The sequence below is a fragment of the Martes martes genome (assembly GCF_963455335.1).
Source record: "Martes martes genome assembly, chromosome: 10".
NCBI classification, from domain to species: domain Eukaryota; kingdom Metazoa; phylum Chordata; class Mammalia; order Carnivora; family Mustelidae; genus Martes; species Martes martes.
The window spans coordinates 22,082,238-22,100,948 of NC_137898.1; the positions used below are offsets into that span (position 1 = coordinate 22,082,238).

The 18,711-nt window shown below is 36.1% G+C and overlaps 1 protein-coding gene across 4 annotated transcripts in view; it reads right to left on the minus strand.

Moving 5' to 3' along the window:
* TTC17 (tetratricopeptide repeat domain 17) overlaps positions 1-18,711 on the minus strand; it is a 126,482-nt gene that overhangs the window by 55,118 nt on the left and 52,653 nt on the right. For all 4 annotated transcript variants that reach the window (XM_080816970.1, XM_080816969.1, XM_080816971.1 and 1 more), the window contains one exon: positions 8,782-8,968. In XM_080816970.1, the coding sequence (XP_080673096.1) occupies positions 8,782-8,968 (187 nt within the window). The remainder of the gene's footprint in view (positions 1-8,781; positions 8,969-18,711) is intronic.

Genomic DNA, 18,711 nt, shown 5'->3' on the forward strand with positions numbered 1-18,711 from the left:
TTGGTCCTCCTGGAGCATCACAGACAAGGCAGCGCTGATTCAGTTACGACAGACCATTGGGAGCAGAGAAAATCACGTGCTCTGTGATATTACATACTGAGGTCTCAACGCCCTCCTGATAAATGCCCTCTTGTTTTGCTCTCCGGGCAAAATTTTCTATTTTATTTCAAACATAGTTACTTTTTCCAATATTTCTAATAGGTGAATTTTAAAAATCTTCCTTATGTGTATCCTATTAATATGTTTCTAAAGAATATTTCTCAGTATCATTATCTACTTGCTTTAAAGTTATTTTAGTTACTGAGTGACAGGCTGAAACATGAGTTATAATTTAGAAACTATGGCAATAGCTTTAAAAGTAAGAGCTCATTTTAACACTTCTATTATCCTAAGCTTTATTCTTGTTGTTTTAGTGTAGCTATCTCCCCATTTTATAGAAAATACTTTTGATAAAATGAAGTCACCAATGACTTTTTAAAATGTTAAACCCAGGGCATTCCACACTCTTGATCTGCCAACTACTGCCATGATTTTTCCATAGGTACCAGTACCATTGTTTATGTAATGTTTTTCTTTAAACGGATTCATTGTATAAGCTTAGATCATGTTAAAATGAGAAATCAGTACCACTATTCATAAACCACAGGTTTGATGTGCTATACATTTTTCCTAGTGCCCATCAAAATAAACCATAAATACTAAAATTATTTAAAAAAATTTTAATACTAAAATTATTTATTTATTTATTTACTTTGCAGCAAAGGCCATAGTCGCCAAACTGTGGAAAGAGCTAAAACTATTTTAAAATGTTAACCTAAGTAACACCTGAAAGCTGGTGTGCCTCTAGTGGTATCTGTCCCATACTTGGGGAACTAACACAGAACAGACTACTACTGATTTCTTTTTCCTTCTCAAACCCTCTGTTCTTCTGATCTTGAGGACGTAGCTCCCCCTTGACTTCCCAATACTCCTCTACTCCTTCACTGGCTCTGCTCCTTAAATGGTAGTATTTTCTAGGATTCCACCCTTGGCCTTTTCTTCTCACCTTCTGCATTCTCTCTGAGGGAGCCAGAGGCATCTCTAAAAGAACACGTCTATTGCGGAACTTATTCTCCAGCCTTACATCAATGCAGAAATTATTTCTTTTCCATATACTCTCTCTTAATTAATGACACTGACATTTATGCAGATACCAAAGTTAGAAACTTCTCTGGTCACTCTCATTCTGAGTCCACTGTTTTCAGCCTTTCCCGCCTCAACATTATCCACAACATCCTCTGCCTCTCTTCACTCTGATCTGACAACTGGCCTCTCATTTCACTGAGAAGCAATCAAAAGTCCACAAGTACACCTATATATTGTCCTGACTCCTATCTCAAGACAAACCCTACCCTACGTTTGTGCCTCAGATGCCATCCCCCCATCTATTCAAGAACTCTGCTTCTACAATTAGCTTCTCTCTTTTTTTGCATCCTTAATTTCTCTTTCTTTACTGGATCTCCTTCTTTAATTTCTCCTTCCTTACTGGATCAGTCCTATGCAAACATATTGCAAAATGTTCTATTTATAGAATAAAACCCAAACCAAATTTATCCTAATCCTTCATCCCTTTCTAACTCCCATCTCATTTTCTTCTTCTCATTTTAGCAAAACTCCTTGAAAGAGTTGCTAGCCATCTCCAAAAACCCCCTTCACAGCCCACTTCATACAAACTTTTAGAAGACTGCCAACAACCTCCATGTTCCTAAACTCAATGGCTTATTCTCTGTCCTCATACAACTCACCTCTTAGGATGCATCCATGTGGTGCAACAATAATGATACACTGACTACTTCTCAAAAACATTTTCTTCATTTCTGAGACAAAATACTTGCCTGACGTTCCTACTGTCTAGCTGGCTGTTCCTTTATTATTCTTTCTCTTCTCAACCTCCTAATGTTGACTGGAATATCCTAGTAATTCACTGTTGATCTACTTTCCTTTTTATACTAACCACTGAGGTAACTCCATCCAAGCTCATGATTTAAAACACCACGCCTAAGCCCATGGCTCACAAATTTTCATCTCTAGCCTGGGGCTCTTCCCTGACAATCATGACACTCATATATCTAACTGCCTCCCTAACACTTGCACTGAAACATTTAATAAGCAAATCAATCTTAACATTTACAAAGCCAAACTTGTTTGTCTCCCTAAACCTGCTCCTTCCTCAGACTTTACTATCTCATTTAACAGCACCAATGGTGATTACAAATCTTACCAAATAGCACCAGTTGCTCAGGTCCCAAATTTAGGAGTTACCCATGACCTCTTTTTCCTTCATTTCCAACATTCCCTCTGGTAGTGTCTTGTTGGTTCTGTTTTCAAATACGCAACCCAAATACAATGATGGCTTTTCATCTTCACCCCTTCACCTAGTTGGTCCAAGCGAATACTATCTTTCACCTGTATTTTTGCAATTGGTCTAATTGGTCTTCCTGCTTGTGCCCTTACCCTATCACAATCTATTTTCAATAGAGCAGCTAGAGGAAACCTGCTAATATGTAAATCAGACCATTTTTCTTATCTGCTCAAAACCTTCCAAATCATCATACATCTTTTTCTTGGAATAAAAGCCCAAATTATTAGAATGGTCTGCAAGGCAGTGAAAATATGGTTATATCCTCCTCCCATTCACCTCTGTTTTCATCTCTTGTAAGTCCACTGCAACCATACAGGCCTTCTTGCTATTTCTTGCAAAAGCCTCTGCAACAACTATTCTCTCTCGTATGCTGTATGTCTGCGTGGCCTAAACACTTACCTCCTTCATGACTTTGCTCAAATCCCACTTTCTCAGTGGGGCCTCTTTGAACAATTCAGTTGGAATCTCAGCTGACCTCCTGCTCTATTTTCTCCTTAGCACTATCTTCTAAAGGATGTTAGAAGAATTTATTTTTTATTATAATAAAATAAATTTATTATATTTATCTTCTGCTCTCTGTTTCTGTCTGGTAGAATGAAGCTTCATAAGACCTAGAATTTTTTTTCTGTTTGGTTTCCAGTTCCTAGAATAGTGCCTGGCAGACACTACTGGGTGAATGAATAACTAAGCAGTTTTTCACTTGGTTTCCTTTAGTTAAAAGAAAACATTCTGTTGCTTTAGAAGGTTGTATCCATATCAAATTTCACTTTTGCTTAAATATTATTTGGCCAGGTTAACAATCTATAATAACTGGAGGACAACTGTGAAAAGATCTTAGGCAGGGGCCAACAGGCTCATTCCTCAAAAGAAAAAAACTTCAAAAGTTCACATCAAAAACCAGAATGTATTTGAAAACTAAAACGAATAATTTTGTATTTAATGTCTTTCAGAGGGTGAAGTGTAAAACCACTGGCTATCAGAATTTGACTTACTGTCCTAAGCTCTTATGAAAACCAAAGGTAAACACTTTGTTCATGAAAGCTAAATGCTGGGGATTCCAAAAGATAAATTAAAAAAAAAATGCAAGTACAGCCGCCAGATCTGTGTATAATCCAAGGCTATGTGGCAATCAAATGACGCAAAATTCAGAAGGGACAAAGGTGACAAGCTACACCAAAAGGGACTGTTTAAGATGTGCCTTTAGGGTTATGACTGCCCCCATAATCTAGTTCAGGTTCACACTTTATACAGGGAAGAAATTCTTTTCAGTGATGACATAAAAAGTCAGTGATTATACCACTTTCACAAAAAATGTCTCAGGAATGAATTATTTCAATCACAGCAGTGGAATAAGTTACTACTCATTGGGAGTAACAGAATTATGCACAGGAACCACACTGGCCTTGGAAGGCAGAGGACTCAGATTTCAATCTCGGCTCTACCGCTGAGTGACACTTGACTTGAGTAACTCATAATCTTTGCTTCTGAACTCATCAAAAGGGGCCTTTACCTATTCTCCCTCTACCACATAGATACTTGTCAAAGGATAATTTGTTAACCAAATAATTATAGCCCTTTTTAGTAAAGAAACACGAAAATCTTAAAACCACGAGAGAGTTACATTTGGCTTTGTTGCAGGATATGCTTACATTTAAGGATTTTGAAATCTGTAGCATATTAAACCAAAGTTTTATTTCTTCTTATGGAAATAAATGGAGGGAAGCTAACTAATAGCATATTAAAAATGCTGTAAAAACTGGAACTTTAAGACTGTATCTTGTTTTTTAAAGCAGACATCTTCATTAATTTTTATGAAGAATGTCATAAAGCAAGTCTTAATTGCAGGTAGCATATCCTGGGTAGTCCACAGGAGGGCAGCAAAACGCAATATTTCTTTTTCTTCAAAATCTAAACTCCAGGTAAAATTGCTTTAAGCTACAAGTTATAAATCTACAGAAATTTAGGTTGAAGAACATAGACTAAAACTATAGGTAATGAACCAAATTATAAAAAGAGATATGATTTAGGTAAGTAAAATTATTAGGTAAATAAAATTATTAGGTTAAAAATTTTTTTTTCTCTAGTGATGAAAGCTTTCAAATACATATTATTGAAAAACCAGCATAAAATTCTAAGCACAGATAGATATTAAAGTCTGAGTCCTACTGTACAACATTTATCCGTCATTTCTAAAGATCTGGGTCAGTTTGGTTTTTTGTTTAAGATTTTATTTATTTATTTGAGAGAGTGAGAATGAGGGAGAGAGAGAGAGAGCATGAGAAGGGAGAGGGTCAGAGGGAGAAGCAGACTCCCTGCTGAGCAGGAAGCCTGATGTGGGACTCGATCTGGGGACTCCAGGATCATGACCTAAGCCGAAGGCAGTCGCCCAACCAACTGAGTCACCCACGCACCCCTGGGTCAGTATTTTTAAGTGGGCATGTGTCTTAATGAATTATGAAAAGACCAGAGAAATTCTGGGTTAGATGCTTAGTTATATTCAGCAAATACCAAAGCCTTTGTCAGTGGCATACCTGTAAGCATCTCATGTAACTGACGTCTAATAAATATGACCGGACATTGCTCTTATGTTTCCTAACAAAAGAAAAATAATACTGGATGAAAAATACTGAAAATAAAGTAAAACCATACATATCAGAGACATAATAATAAAATAATCTAGACTGCTTAAATAGTAGAAAAATATCTTTGCCAGATAATAACTTTTTGATTAGCAAATTAGTGAAGCTGAAGGAAAAAGTACTTAGAAAATATTTTGGAGTAAAATCCACTAAATGTATTTTTCTGGACTTCTTGACAGATTCAATATTTAATCATTTTGCTTATATTGTTACTAAAATTTATTTTCCATTTTTGGTCCTTAGAGAAGATAATCATTACTTCATAAAGTTTCATTCTTTCTGACACCTTTATTGTTTCCAGTTAAAAGAAAAGTCCCTTTTTTTAGTGTTGGGCACTGAAAAGAACTTACTTATACTCGCAAGTACTGGAAGTTTACTTAACAGATTCCATTTTACTTTAAAAAGGACCAAGTATATTGTTATTGAAGAATGGGTTTGTTAAAGTGGCACATGCAGTTCTATTTAAGATAAACTGTGAAATAACAAATAAATGTGGTAAAATGCATGTATTTCAAAACTGCCACAATAAATGTTTAATCAAAACTGAAAGTGCTAGCCTCTCTTTTAATAATTAGCTCAAGAGTAGACAATTTAAAAATCAATCTATTAAGCTTTCCTTCCCAGCATCCTTGAAATTGGGGTGCTGATATAAAACTACCTATAAAAGAGAATAATTTATTAAAAGCTATTCAAAGGAGAGAGAAAGAGATGATGTCAAGTACTTTCTATATAAGAACATACACCTAACATATAGCAGTCAACAGAAGTTTGGGAAAACTGTCAGATAAATAATTATGCATTGACACAGTTTTTGGCTATAAAGCCTTTGCAAGTGGAAACATTTTGCAAGCACAGTGATTGTGTATTTTTTAAGTTGAACGAAGTACCTGTGCAAACATTCCAAGAAGCATACACTGAAAATCTGTGTGAAAAATTCCATGATTACATATGAAAAGCAATAAAATACTTGCTCATGTTAACACACTGCCTACGCCTACAATTTTAGCAATAAGTTCATATTATCCAAGAGATCACACTACGTTATAGCAGCTGTAAAAACAGTTACTAACATGATCTTTAAAGAAAATAATTTGTTAAAGGCTAACAATAATGGTCAGAAAATTATTAAAGAAATGTTTCCTAAGAGTAATTAGCTATTTATGATCTTGAAGAAAAGCTTATCTGTAAAGCTTTTAAATGGTAGCTTTTTTTTTTTAAATGGTAGCTTTTCAAACAGACTTTCATAAAGGAATGACTTAGGTTGGGATGGTGAGGCTAAGGGCAGCTGAAATTCTTCTCTAATAAAAACCAATATGAATTCCTTGATTACTATATGGAAAAAGGATCATAAGCCTTGTTGATATCTTGAAAACTTCATACTGTCATAATAAAAACTTCAGAAAGATAATGTCTCAGACAAGTAGGATAACTTATGAAGTTATTTCAATATTTAAAAATTATTTCAATATTGCAAAAGTGAAAAAGCAAAAGGCAGACAATCATCTGAAGATACAGAAATGCTAACCACTATTAACAGGTTTTTCTCTTTTTTGTCCTCAACCATTCAGTAAAGCCCCGAGATAAAGGAGATTAAACTGGGTTTTCAAATACAAGAAGTTCAAGTTCAAGGAGATACTTGTTGCTTTGAAGTTTCAGCTTTTCAAAGCTGGAACTCAGCAAAGCAAATGCGAATGTATAGGATTCCTGTGGAAACAGTAATGTAAAAACACTGTCAAAGAAAAAAATCAATACAGAAATGAACTCAGTATTGTCAATGAAGTTGTAAACTTAGAAAATGCTATACCATACATTTCCATCAGGCGGTATCAGTAGTTAGCAGATGGTGGATTCTCTTCTAAAGTAATAATTGCAACATAAAAGGGGCTAAATTAAAAAAATTTGTTCATGAGCTCTCTCTGAAACAACTAAAAAAAGTATTCCCTCTTCCCAAGTCAAATTATTTTCTTTTATTGGATTAGATCAAGTAATAATATCTGTGGGATACCTGGACAACTAAATATTAAGATACTACAACTTCATAGATTGGTTTCAGGTTATTAGTTTCCTGGGCTAGTTGAAATTATGCTCTGGGGAAGAAGTTTGAGACAACTGAATTCCTTCTCTTGACATGACTGACATAAAATAATAATAAATTTCAAGAAACTGAAATCCTAAGCAAAAGCATGTAAAGTAATATTAGCAAAAAGGCTTTTTAGAAGAGGGTCACTATATATATACAAAACTCTTCTTTCCAGTAACAAAGACATCAAGAGGGGCGAGGGAGATGAAAGCAGGTAAAAAAATATGAGAGACTCTATCAATAAAAGCAGTTCATTGAAAAAAGTGAAATTCTGTTTACAAGGCTATTGTTAGGTAATCTAGGGAATTTAAGAGACCACAACATATTTTCTGGAATTAAGTAAGAAGATAAAGATCCATAACTCGCACGTTTAAGGTGGAGCTATTTTGTACTTATTATGAATTTCTAATGGCTTACTTTTACCCAATACCTATCATGGGATAAGGATCTTATTTAATCCTACCAACAAGTCTATGGGACAGATTTTCCCTTTCATTTTATAGATGAGGACAGAAGTTACTTTACGGGGATCAGGAACACCGTAATGGCAGAACTAAGGCTCAGACATGAGTCTGCAGGACTCTGTTGCATTACTTAGCTACGCACTGTTGCACTGCTACACACTTAGGCCTTCCACACTCATGCAAGCAACTCCAGATTGTGCTCAGTTCTGATCCACAACTGAGCAATGGAGTTATGCTGCTACTAGATTTCTGGTTTCTTCACCAAAAAATTGGGCTCTGATACTTAAAAACATACACTACTTACTGCCTACCATTCCACTAAGATCCCATCGCAGTCTAGCAAAGTGAATGGAAAACCATTTGCAGGATGTATTTTTTCCTTAAGTGAAGCAGATGGACTGATAATGCTCTGCTTGAATACTACAATCTGATCTGAGCATTAACAAAGCACCCATAGTGTGTTCTACAATAGCAAGGTTCTGAGGGTCCACATATATGTAAACCTCACCTCTCCTAACTCAAGCCAAACGTTTTTTATTCTTATAGTGAAAATTAAACAAGTAAATAAACATAATAAAACCCTTAAGGAGTTCTAACTGATGAATTTACAATAGTTCAGATAGTTATTGACTCAAATAACTTTTTACCCAGATGAACACACTTACGCACGTGTGTGTGTGTGTGTGTGTGTGTGTGTATACTGGTGGCTGTGGGAGAAAGTGGAAGCATGCAAGAAGATACCCCTCAGTGTCAGGTGACTACTTTAAAGGTGCAGTCAAGATCTGGATCATCTTCACTGAAAAGCAAGGGGGTATATTTCAGTGAATGAGGATCAGATCTTTAAATCTTATTGCAGGTTGACTATATGGATATATATATGAGAAATATATCCCTTACCACGAATATCAGTCATTAAGAAATATCACAGATTTTGGGGAGAGAAAAAACTCTCACATCAATCTCAGCTGAATACACTTTAGTCAGCCTTTTTCAACAGGTTCTAGGAGAGAATTAGACATAATACCCTAAGGCATAAATATGTAAGTAATGAATTAATTTCCTTCTGATATATGTAGAATTATACTAGTGATGTAAAATCCCCGGGAAAAATGGAGAAAATCATTTTCTGTATTCTGCTGATCAGAATAGGAACCCAGGTTGAGCTCATTATTTTGCCAGCATTTAACAGCTGCTTACCACTGCAAACAGAAGAGGTGATGTTGTACAGAAAAGGATAAAACTGCATACATCGTATCAACTTCAGGCTGTTTTCACATTCTGGGCATTTGGTAGTTAATTTCAAAGCCTGTCTGAAGGCCTCAAGTGCCCCACTGATATTCTTCAGAGCAAGGTAAGCATTTCCCAGGCTCAAAAAGGTCAGGGGCTGAAAAAAAAAATTAGAAAAATGTTAGTGAATTAATATTTCCTGAGAGTTACAAAACTTTTGAAGTATATGTCTTTTGGCTTCTTTTAGGTTATCCCATAATAGTTAATGGCTAACAGTCCATTTTATTTAAATCAGCCAATTCTACAATTTTACCCTTTTACTAAAGTAAAAAAGAAAGTGTAATATACACTAAGGTATATAGATCAGTGAATTTTTATATGTGTATATATCCCTGTAACAACCTCTCATTTCAAGATATAAAACATTTAGAATGTTTCTAAGACTCCAAAGGATTCCCTTGGGCAACCCAACCCAAATCCCAGATTCAACCAGTGTCGTTACGTTCTATCACCATAAATTAACTCTGCCTGTCCTTAAACTTCATATAAATGCAATCAAACAGCATGTTCCCTTCCACATGTATATAATCTGTACACTTTTGTAGATTCTTTTACTCAATACAATATCTAAGGTTTACAAAACTGAATGTTTTTTGTGTATATTAGTTTATTATTTTTTAATTAATGTGTAATGTCTACCATGTGAATACATTGTTTGTTTGTTCATTCTCCTACTGATAAGCATTTGGACTGTTTCCAGTTTTGGGCTATGATGAATAAAGCTACTATGAACATTCTTGCAACTACCTTTTGATAGACATATTTGCTCATTTTCCTTGGATATATACTCAGCAGTGGGTCTTAGGGCAGGCATACATTTAGTTTTATGAGATACAACCAGTTTTTTTTAAAGATTTTTATTTATTTGAGACAGAGAGTATGAATGGGGGTAGGTGCAGAGGGGTAGGGAGAGGGACAAAAAAACTCTGAACTGAGTGTGGACTCTGAGGTGGGGCTCGATTCCACAACCCCGAGATCACAACCTGAGCCAAAACCAAGAGTCAGGTGCTTAACTTAACTCCTTGGTTGTGGGATGCCACCACAAGGCATCCCACAACCAAGGAGTTTGCTAACTCCTTGGATGTACAAATTTACACTCGTAACAGGAAGTATGAGAATCTATTAGTACTGTCAGTCCTTTAAATTTAGCTGTTTTAGTGAAATAATGAAGTAGCATCTCAATGTGGTTTCAATTTGAATTTCCTTGATTAGTACTGGTGTTGAATATTTTGTCATATGCTTATGGCCATTTGGATATCCTCATTTCTGAAGTGCCTGTTGTTTTCCTCATCAAAAATACAACAATCTCAGGTTGTCTTTTCCTTACTGATTTGAAGGAATTCTTTATATATGTACTAGATATGGGTCCTTTGTTGGAAATATTTATTGCAAATATCTTCTCTCAGTCTGGGGTTTGCCTTTTATTCTTTTACTAGTATCTCTGATAAAAAGACATTTTTACCTTAAAAAAAAAAAGATATTCTTACTTTTGATGAAGTTCTGTTTACAGATATATACATGAATATGTATATGTAAAATATATATTTATACAAATATATATTTTACAGTTAGAGATTATTTATTTATTTATTTATTTTTTAAAAGGTTTTCTTTATTTTTTTTTTAATTTATTTGTTAGAGAGAGAGAGGAGCGAGAGTGAGCACAAGTAGACAGAGTGGCAGGCAGAGGCAGAGGGAGAAGCAGGCTCCCTGCCGAGCAAGGAGCCCGATGTGGGACTCGATCCCAGGACGCTGGGATCATGACCTGAGCCGAAGGCAGCTGCTTAACCAACTGAGCCACCCAGGCGTCCCCAGTTAGAGCTTTTTTAAATGTTTGCCTACTATAACATCATGAAGACCGTCTCTTATTTTTTCATCAAGCTTTATTATTTCACGTTTCACATTCTGATACATGATCCACCTCAACTTAATTCTTTGTATGAAGTGAGGGAGGAGTCAAGGTTCATTTCTTTTACCACAGGGATATCCAAGTATTTCAGCATTGCTTACTGAAAAACCAACAGGTGTCCCCATTGCCCTGAACTACTGGTATACCTTTGTCATAAATCAAGTGACCATATACACGGGGGTACTTCTAATTTTTCTCTTATGTTTTATTGATATGTTTGAGTATCCTTGTGCCAATACCATACTGACCTAATTATAGCAAGTCTTGAAATATAGTAATACAAGCCTTCCCACTGTTTTTTTCTCCCCCTCACCTGCAAATTTTCTGGCTATTCTAGATCCATTTCTGTGTAGATTTTAGAATCAATTTATCCATTTACACATACATATACATGTAATCACCGGGAATTCAGGATTAAATCTATAAATCAATTCTGGAGAGAAATTACATCTTAACAATACTGAACCTTCCAATTCATGAGTATAATGTCTCTCCACCTATTTAGGTCTACTTTGTCTTAGCAATATTTTGCAATCCAGTATAGAACTCATATTTATATATCTTCCTTTACATTTATTTCTAGATATCTTGTTTGTTATTATAAATAGTTTTTGTATTCTATTTTCCAATTGTTTGTTGAGACTGTTTTTATAAGCAGCCCTAAGTATTCAGTTTAGGTCCTTTTAGTTGAAATACACCTATGCTTTTTAATTTGTATTTGCTTGTGTACAAACCATTTTTTCTACACTTATTTTATAATTAAAAATATTTTAAAGGATCTAAGAACGTTTTATTTTTCAAACTGTACAGTATATCCCTATGAAAAGCAATACGTATGATTTATGCAACTTCTTGCTTTTTTTTCCCCTTCTAACTACTTGCTTTTGATTCAGGCTGTTATTTATTTATTTTTCTTAAGATTTTATTGATTTATTTAACAGAGAGAGAGAGAGACAGCAAGAGAGGGAATACAAGAAGGGGAAGTCGGAGAGGGAGAAGCAGGCTTCCTGCTGAGCAGGGAGCCTGATGCAGGGCTCAATGCTAGGACCCTGGGATTATGACCTGAGCCGAAGGCAGATGCTTAACAACTGAGCCACCCAGGTGCCCCTGATTCAGGCTCTTAGGTCATCCACAATATCTCACTATAACCAAGCCAAGGTATACAAAATATTCCATATTACAGAGGCATGATCTAAGTAGCTCTCAGATTACACTTAAAATCTTACTTTGTGGTTCATACCCAGATGCAATTAAATCCCATATTTGGATTTCAAAGTGTCTTTATATTTTCACATAAGGAAACAAAATGTTTATTCCTATGACCAGAATGATGGTTGTGCAAATATCTTATATTGAGATAAACTCATTAGTATTTTGGGAAAAAAATGAATTTTCATCAGTGCATCCAGAAAATAACTGAGTTTTTACTAATGTTTTATATACTGAGGATACAGCAGAAAATAAGAAAGATAAGTCCCTGCCTTTGTAGATGTTTTAGTCAAGTGTCATAAAAGCATGAGGATACCACACAAGTATGAGAAGAATGTGATGGAGAAGTGGGGAACAGAATGCCATTTTAAATACTGGAGAAAGGGAAAGACCTACTGAGTAGTTAATATTTTAAAGGATTTCAAGGAGACGAGGCAAGCTATGAAGAATCTTGGTGGAGTAAAGTATCCAAACAGAGAAAATAGAAGGTTCAAAGAGGCTGAGGTGGGAGCATGCCCAGTATGTTCAAGGAAATGCAGAGGTAAGTGAGGCTAGAACAGAATGAGCAAAGGAATGATTTCATGGAGATGAGGTCAGATTCTGACTTCTACACTATTATAAATTCTTGTCTTTTACTATGAGTTATGTGGAGAACCATTGCGGAGATTTGAACAAATGACAACATATAACCTTTTATAAGGATCTTACTGATTGCTATGAATAGACTACAGGGGGACAAATGCCAAAAGCAGAGTAGTTAGGCCAGAAACTAATGAAATAATTCAGAAAAGATAATGGTATATTGGATCAGACAGCAGTGGAGATAAACTGCAATTCTGGGTATATTTTGAAAATATCAGCAAGGTAAGTTAATACACTGAATTTACCCTGAGAGAGGAAAAAAGGTGTGAAGGATGGCTCCAAGTTTTTATCCTGAACTACTAGCTTTACTGTTTCCTGAAATGGGAAAGACAGAGAAGAAAAGATTGGAACAATGTAAAGGAGCTTAGTTTTGGCCTTTAGTTCTAAAGTGTGTTTTAGACATCCACATGGAGACGGTCAAGTAAGCTGCTGGATAAAGGATCTGCAGTTCAGAGCAAACCTGACAGGTGACTCAAGAGGGAAATGACAAGGTCCTCAAGATGTGGTGCTGGAACAACCGGATGTCTATGTGATATGAACTTTGATGAATGAACTTTGATCTCCACTTTGTATTACAAAAAAAATTTAACTTGAAATGGTTCACAAACCTAAATGTAAAACCTGAAACTTCAAATGGTCTCAAAGACAACATAGGAAAATATTTTACTATATTTGAGTCAGCTATTTAAAGACAAGTAATAGACAGCAAAGACAAAATAGAACTAATTGCTTTCAAATTTCTTGTGAGGATACCTTAAATCTAACAATAAAAATCAAAAGAGAAAAGATGGGCAAATTGAAGTGTATTTTTAAAAGAGAAGACAAAAGTGGGGCACCTGGGTGGCTCAGTGGGTTAAAGCCTCTGCCTTTGGCTCAGGTCATGATCCCAGGGTCCTGGGATGGAGCCCCACAGTGGGCTCTCTGCGCAGCGGGGAGCCTGCTCCCCCTCCCACCTACTTGTGATCTCTGTATGTCAAAGAAATAAATAAAATCTAAAAAAAAAAAAAAAAAAGGGAGAGAGAAAACAAAAAAAGAGAAAAAATTTTTCATGTATGATAGAGTTAAAGATTTTGTATAAAGAGTTTGTATAAAATAAAAAAAATCTAAATTCGAACAAAATGAGCAAAGTGCATACAAAAACTTTTATTTTAAAAATACGATTAAAGGGATGCGGGGCTGGCTCAGTCTGTGGAGCATGCAGCTCTATCTCAGGATTATAGGTTCAAGCCCCACCTTCAGTGTAGAGATTACTTAAAAAAAAATAAAATAAAATCTTCAGAAAAAACTAAAATAAGAAAATAAAAACACAATTAAAAGATAAAGAACTTTATGTTACAATGCAGGAGAGATATTTTTTAAAGTACAGTTGTTTTACAAATGTTAAGTTAGAGGCTGTGTGGCATGGCCAAAGGGTGTGAGTACTGTTGCCAATCTCCCGGAGTTCAAATAAATCCAACTTTGAGACTTCTGATAAATCCCCTTCGCCTGTTCCTTTATCTATCAAATGGGCAAATTCTATCTCACAGGGTTATTGTGAGGATTAAATGAGTCATCACATGTAAAGGGATCGGTATGGTGCCTGGCTTTAGTAAACAATAACAAAAGTTAGCAATAAGTTCAATTGCCAAATTCTGGGAAGCTACAGATGAAATGAATACTTTCCGACCTTGATGATGGCAATGTAATTGGCCCAAATCTTTATTTTTATTTTTATTTTTATAAACATATAATGTATTTTTATCCGTAGGGGTACAGGTCTGTGAATCGCCAGGTTTACACACTTCACAGCACTCACCATAGCACATACCTTCCCCAATGTCCATAACCCCCCACCCCGACCCCCCTTCCCCCAGCAACCCTCAGTTTGTTTTGTGAGATTAAGAGTCACTTATGGTTTGTCTCCCTCCCGATCCCATCTTGTTTCATTTATCCTTCTCCTACCCCCCTAACCCCCACGTTGCATCTCCACTTCCTCATATCAGGGAGATCATATGATAGTTGTCTTTCTCCGATTGACTTATTTCACTAAGCATGATACCCTCTAGTTCCATCCACATCATTGCAAATGGCAAGATTTCATTTCCTTTGATGGCTGCATAGTATTCCATTCTGTATATATACCACATCTTCTTTATCCATTCATCTGTTGATGGACATCTAGGTTCTTTCCATAGTTTGGCTATTGTAGACATTGCTGCCATAAACATTCAGGTGCACGTGCCCCTTCGGATCACTACATTTGTATCTTTAGGGTAAATACCCAGTAGTGCAATTGCTGGGTCATAGGGTAGCTCTATTTTCAACTTTTTGAGGAACCTCCATGCTGTTTTCCAGACTGGTTGCACCAGCTTGCATTCCCACCAACAGTGTAGGAGGCTTCCCCTTTCTCTGCATCCTCGCCAGCATCTGTCATTTCCTGACTTGTTAATTTTAGCCATTCTGACTGGTGTGAGGTGATATCTCATTGTGGTTTTGATTTGTATTTCCCTGATGCCGAGTGATGTGGAGCACTTTTTCATGTGTCTGTTGGCCATCTGGATGTCTTCTTTGCAGAAATGTCTGTTCATGTCTTCTGCCCATTTCTTGATTGGATTCTTTGTTCTTTGGGTGTTGCGTTTGCTAAGTTCTTTATAGATTTTGGACACTAGCCCTTTATCTGATATGTCATTTGCAAATATCTTCTCCCATTCTGTCAGCTGTCTTTTGGTTTTGTTAATGTTTCCTTTGCTGTGCAAAAGCTTTCGATCTTGATGAAATCCCAATAGTTCATTTTTGCCCTTGCTTCTGTTGCCTTTGGTGATGTTCCTAGGAAGAAGTTCCTGCGGCTGAGATCGAAGAGGTTGCTGCCTGTGTTCTCCTCAAGGATTTTGATGGATTCCTTTCTCACATTGAGGTCCTTCATCCATTTTGAGTCTATTTTCGTGTGTGGTTTAAGGAAATGGTCCACTTTCATTTTTCTGCATGTGGTCATCCAATTTTCCCAACACCATTTATTGAAAAGGCTGTCTTTTTTCCATTGGACATTCTTTCCTGCTTTGTCGAAAATTAGTTGACCATAGAGTTGAGGGTCTATTTCTGGGCTCTCTATTCTGTTCCACTGATCTATGTGTCTGTTTTTGTGCCAGTACCATGCTGTCTTGATGGTGACAGCTTTGTAATAGAGCTTGAAGTCTGGAATTGTGATGCCACCAACTTTGGCTTTCTTTTTCAATATTCGTTTGGCTATTCGAGGTCTTTTCTGGTTCCATATAAATTTTAGGATTATTTGTTCCATTTCTTTGAAAAAAAAATGGGAGGGATTTTGATAGGGATTGCATTAAATGTGTAGATTGCTTTAGGTAGCATAGACATGTTCACAGTATTTGTTCTTTCAATCCAGAGCATGGAACATTTTTTTATTTCTTTGTGTCTTCCTCAATTTCTTTCATGAGTACTTTATAGTTTTCTGAGTATAGATTCTTAGCCTCTTTGGTTAGGTTTATTCCTAGGTATCTTATAGTTTTGGGTGCAATTATAAATGGGATCGACTCCTTAATTTCTCTTTCTTCTGTCTTGTTGTTGGTGTAGAGAAATGCAACTGATTTCTGTGCATTGATTTTACATCCTGACACTTCACTAAATTCCTGTACAAGTTCTAGCAGTTTTGGAGTGGAGTTTTTTGGGTTTTCCACATATAGTATCATATCATCTGCAAAGAGTGATAGTTTGACGTCTTCTTTGCCTATTTGGATGCCTTTAATTTCTTTTTGTTGTCTGATTGCTGAGGCTAGGACTTCTAGTACTATGTTGAATAGCAGTGGTGATAATGGACATCCCTGTCGCGTTCCTGACCTTAGCGGAAAAGCTTTCAGTTTTTCTCCATTGAGAATGATATTTGCGGTGGGCTTTTCATAGACGGCTTTGATAATATTGAGGTATGTGCCCTCTACCCCTACACTTTGAAGAGTTTTAATCAGGAAGGGTACTTCTGCACTTCTGTACTTTGTCAAATGCTTTTTCAGCATCTATTGAGAATATCATATGGTTCTTGTTCTTTCTTTTATTAATGTGTTGTATCACATTGATTGAATTGCGGATGTTGAACCAACCTTGCAGCCCTGGAATAAATCCCACTTGGTTGTGGTGAATAATCCTTTTAATGTACTCTTGGATCCTATTGGCTAGTATTCTGGTGAGAAATTTCGCATCTGTGTTCATCAAGGATATTGGTCTGTAATTCTCTTTTTTGATGGGACCCTTGTCTGGTTTTGGGATCAAGGTGATGCCGGCCTCATAAAATGAGTTTGGAAGTTTTCCTTCCATTTCTATTTTTTGGAACAGTGTCAGTAGAATAGGAATTAGTTCTTCTTTAAATGTTTGGTAGAATTCCCCTGGGAAGCCTTCTGGCCCTGGGCTTTTGTCTGTTTGGAGATTTTTTTTTTTTTTTTTTTTTTTTTTTGTTTGGAGATTTTTGATGACTGTTTCAATCTCCTTACTGGTTATGGGTCTGTTCAGGTTTTCTATTTCTTCCTGGTTCAGTTTTGGAAGTTTGTATGTCTCTAGGAATGCATCCATTTCTTCCAGATTGTCAAATTTGTTGGCGTAGAGTTGCTCATAATATGTTCTTATAATTGTCTGTATTTCTTTGGTGTTGGTTGTGATCTCTCCTCTTTCATTCATGATTTTATTTATTTGGGTCCTTTCTCTTTTCTTTTTGATAAGTCTGGCCAGGGGTTTATCAATCCTATTAATTTCTTCAAAGAACCAGCTCCTAGTTTTGTTGATTGGTTCTATTGTTTTTTTGGTTTCTATTTCATTGATTTCTGCTCTGATCTTTATGATTTCTCTTCTCCTGCTGGGTTTAGGCTTTCTTTGTTGTTCTTTCTCCAGCTCCTTTAGGTGTAGGGTTAGGTTGTGTATTTGAGACCTTTCTTGTTTCTTGAAAATGGCTTGTATTGCTATATATTTTCCTCTCAGGACTGCCTTTGTTGTGTACCACAGATTTTGAACCGTTGTGTTTTCATTATCATTTGTTTCCATGAATTTTTTCAATTCTTCTTTAATTTCCTGGTTGACCCATTCATTCTTTAGAAGGATGCTGTTTAGTCTCCATGTATTTGTGTTCTTTCCAAATTTCCTCTTGTGATTGAGTTCTAGCTTCAGAGCATTGTGGTCTGAAAATATGCAGGGAATGATCCCAATCTTTTGATACTGGTTGAGACCTGATTTATGACCCAGGATGTGATCTATTCTGGAGAATGTTCCATGTGCACTAGAGAAGAATGTGTATTCTGTTGCTTTGGGATGAAATGTTCTGAATATATCTGTGATGTCCATCTGTTCCAGTGTGTCCACTGTTGATCTTTTGCTTGGATGATCTGTCCATTTCAGTGAGGGGTGTGTTAAAGTCCCCTACTATTGTATTATTGTTGATGCGTTTCTTTGATTTTGTTATTAATTGGTTTATATAGTTGGCTGCTCCGATGTTAGGGGCATAGGTATTTAAAATTGTTAGATCTTCTTATTGGATAGACCCTTTGAGTATGATACAGTGTCCTTCCTCATCTCTTATTATAGTCTTTGGTTTAAAATCTAATTGATCTGATATAAGGATTGCCACCCCAGCTTTCTTCTGATGTCCATTAGCATGGTAAATTGTTTTCCACACCCTCACTTTAAATCTGGAGATGTCTTCGGGTCTAAAATGAGTTTCTTGTAGGCAACATATTGATGGGTTTTGTTTTTTTACCCATTTTGATACTCTGTGTCTTTTGATTGGGGCATTTAGCCCATTAACATTAAGGGTAACTATGGAGAGATATGAATTTAGTGCCATTGTATTGCCTGTAAGGTGACTGTTACTGTATATTGTCTCTGTTCCTTTCTGATCTACTACTTTTAGGGTCTCTCTTTGCTTAGAGGACCCCTTTCAATATTTCCTGTAGAGCTGGTTTGGTGTTTGCAAATTCTTTCAGCTTTTGTTTGTCCTGGAAGCTCTTTATCACTCCTTCTATTTTCAATGATAGCCTAGCTGGATATAGTATTCTTGGCTGCATGTTTTTCTCGTTTAGTGTTCTGAATACATCATGCCAGTTCTTTCT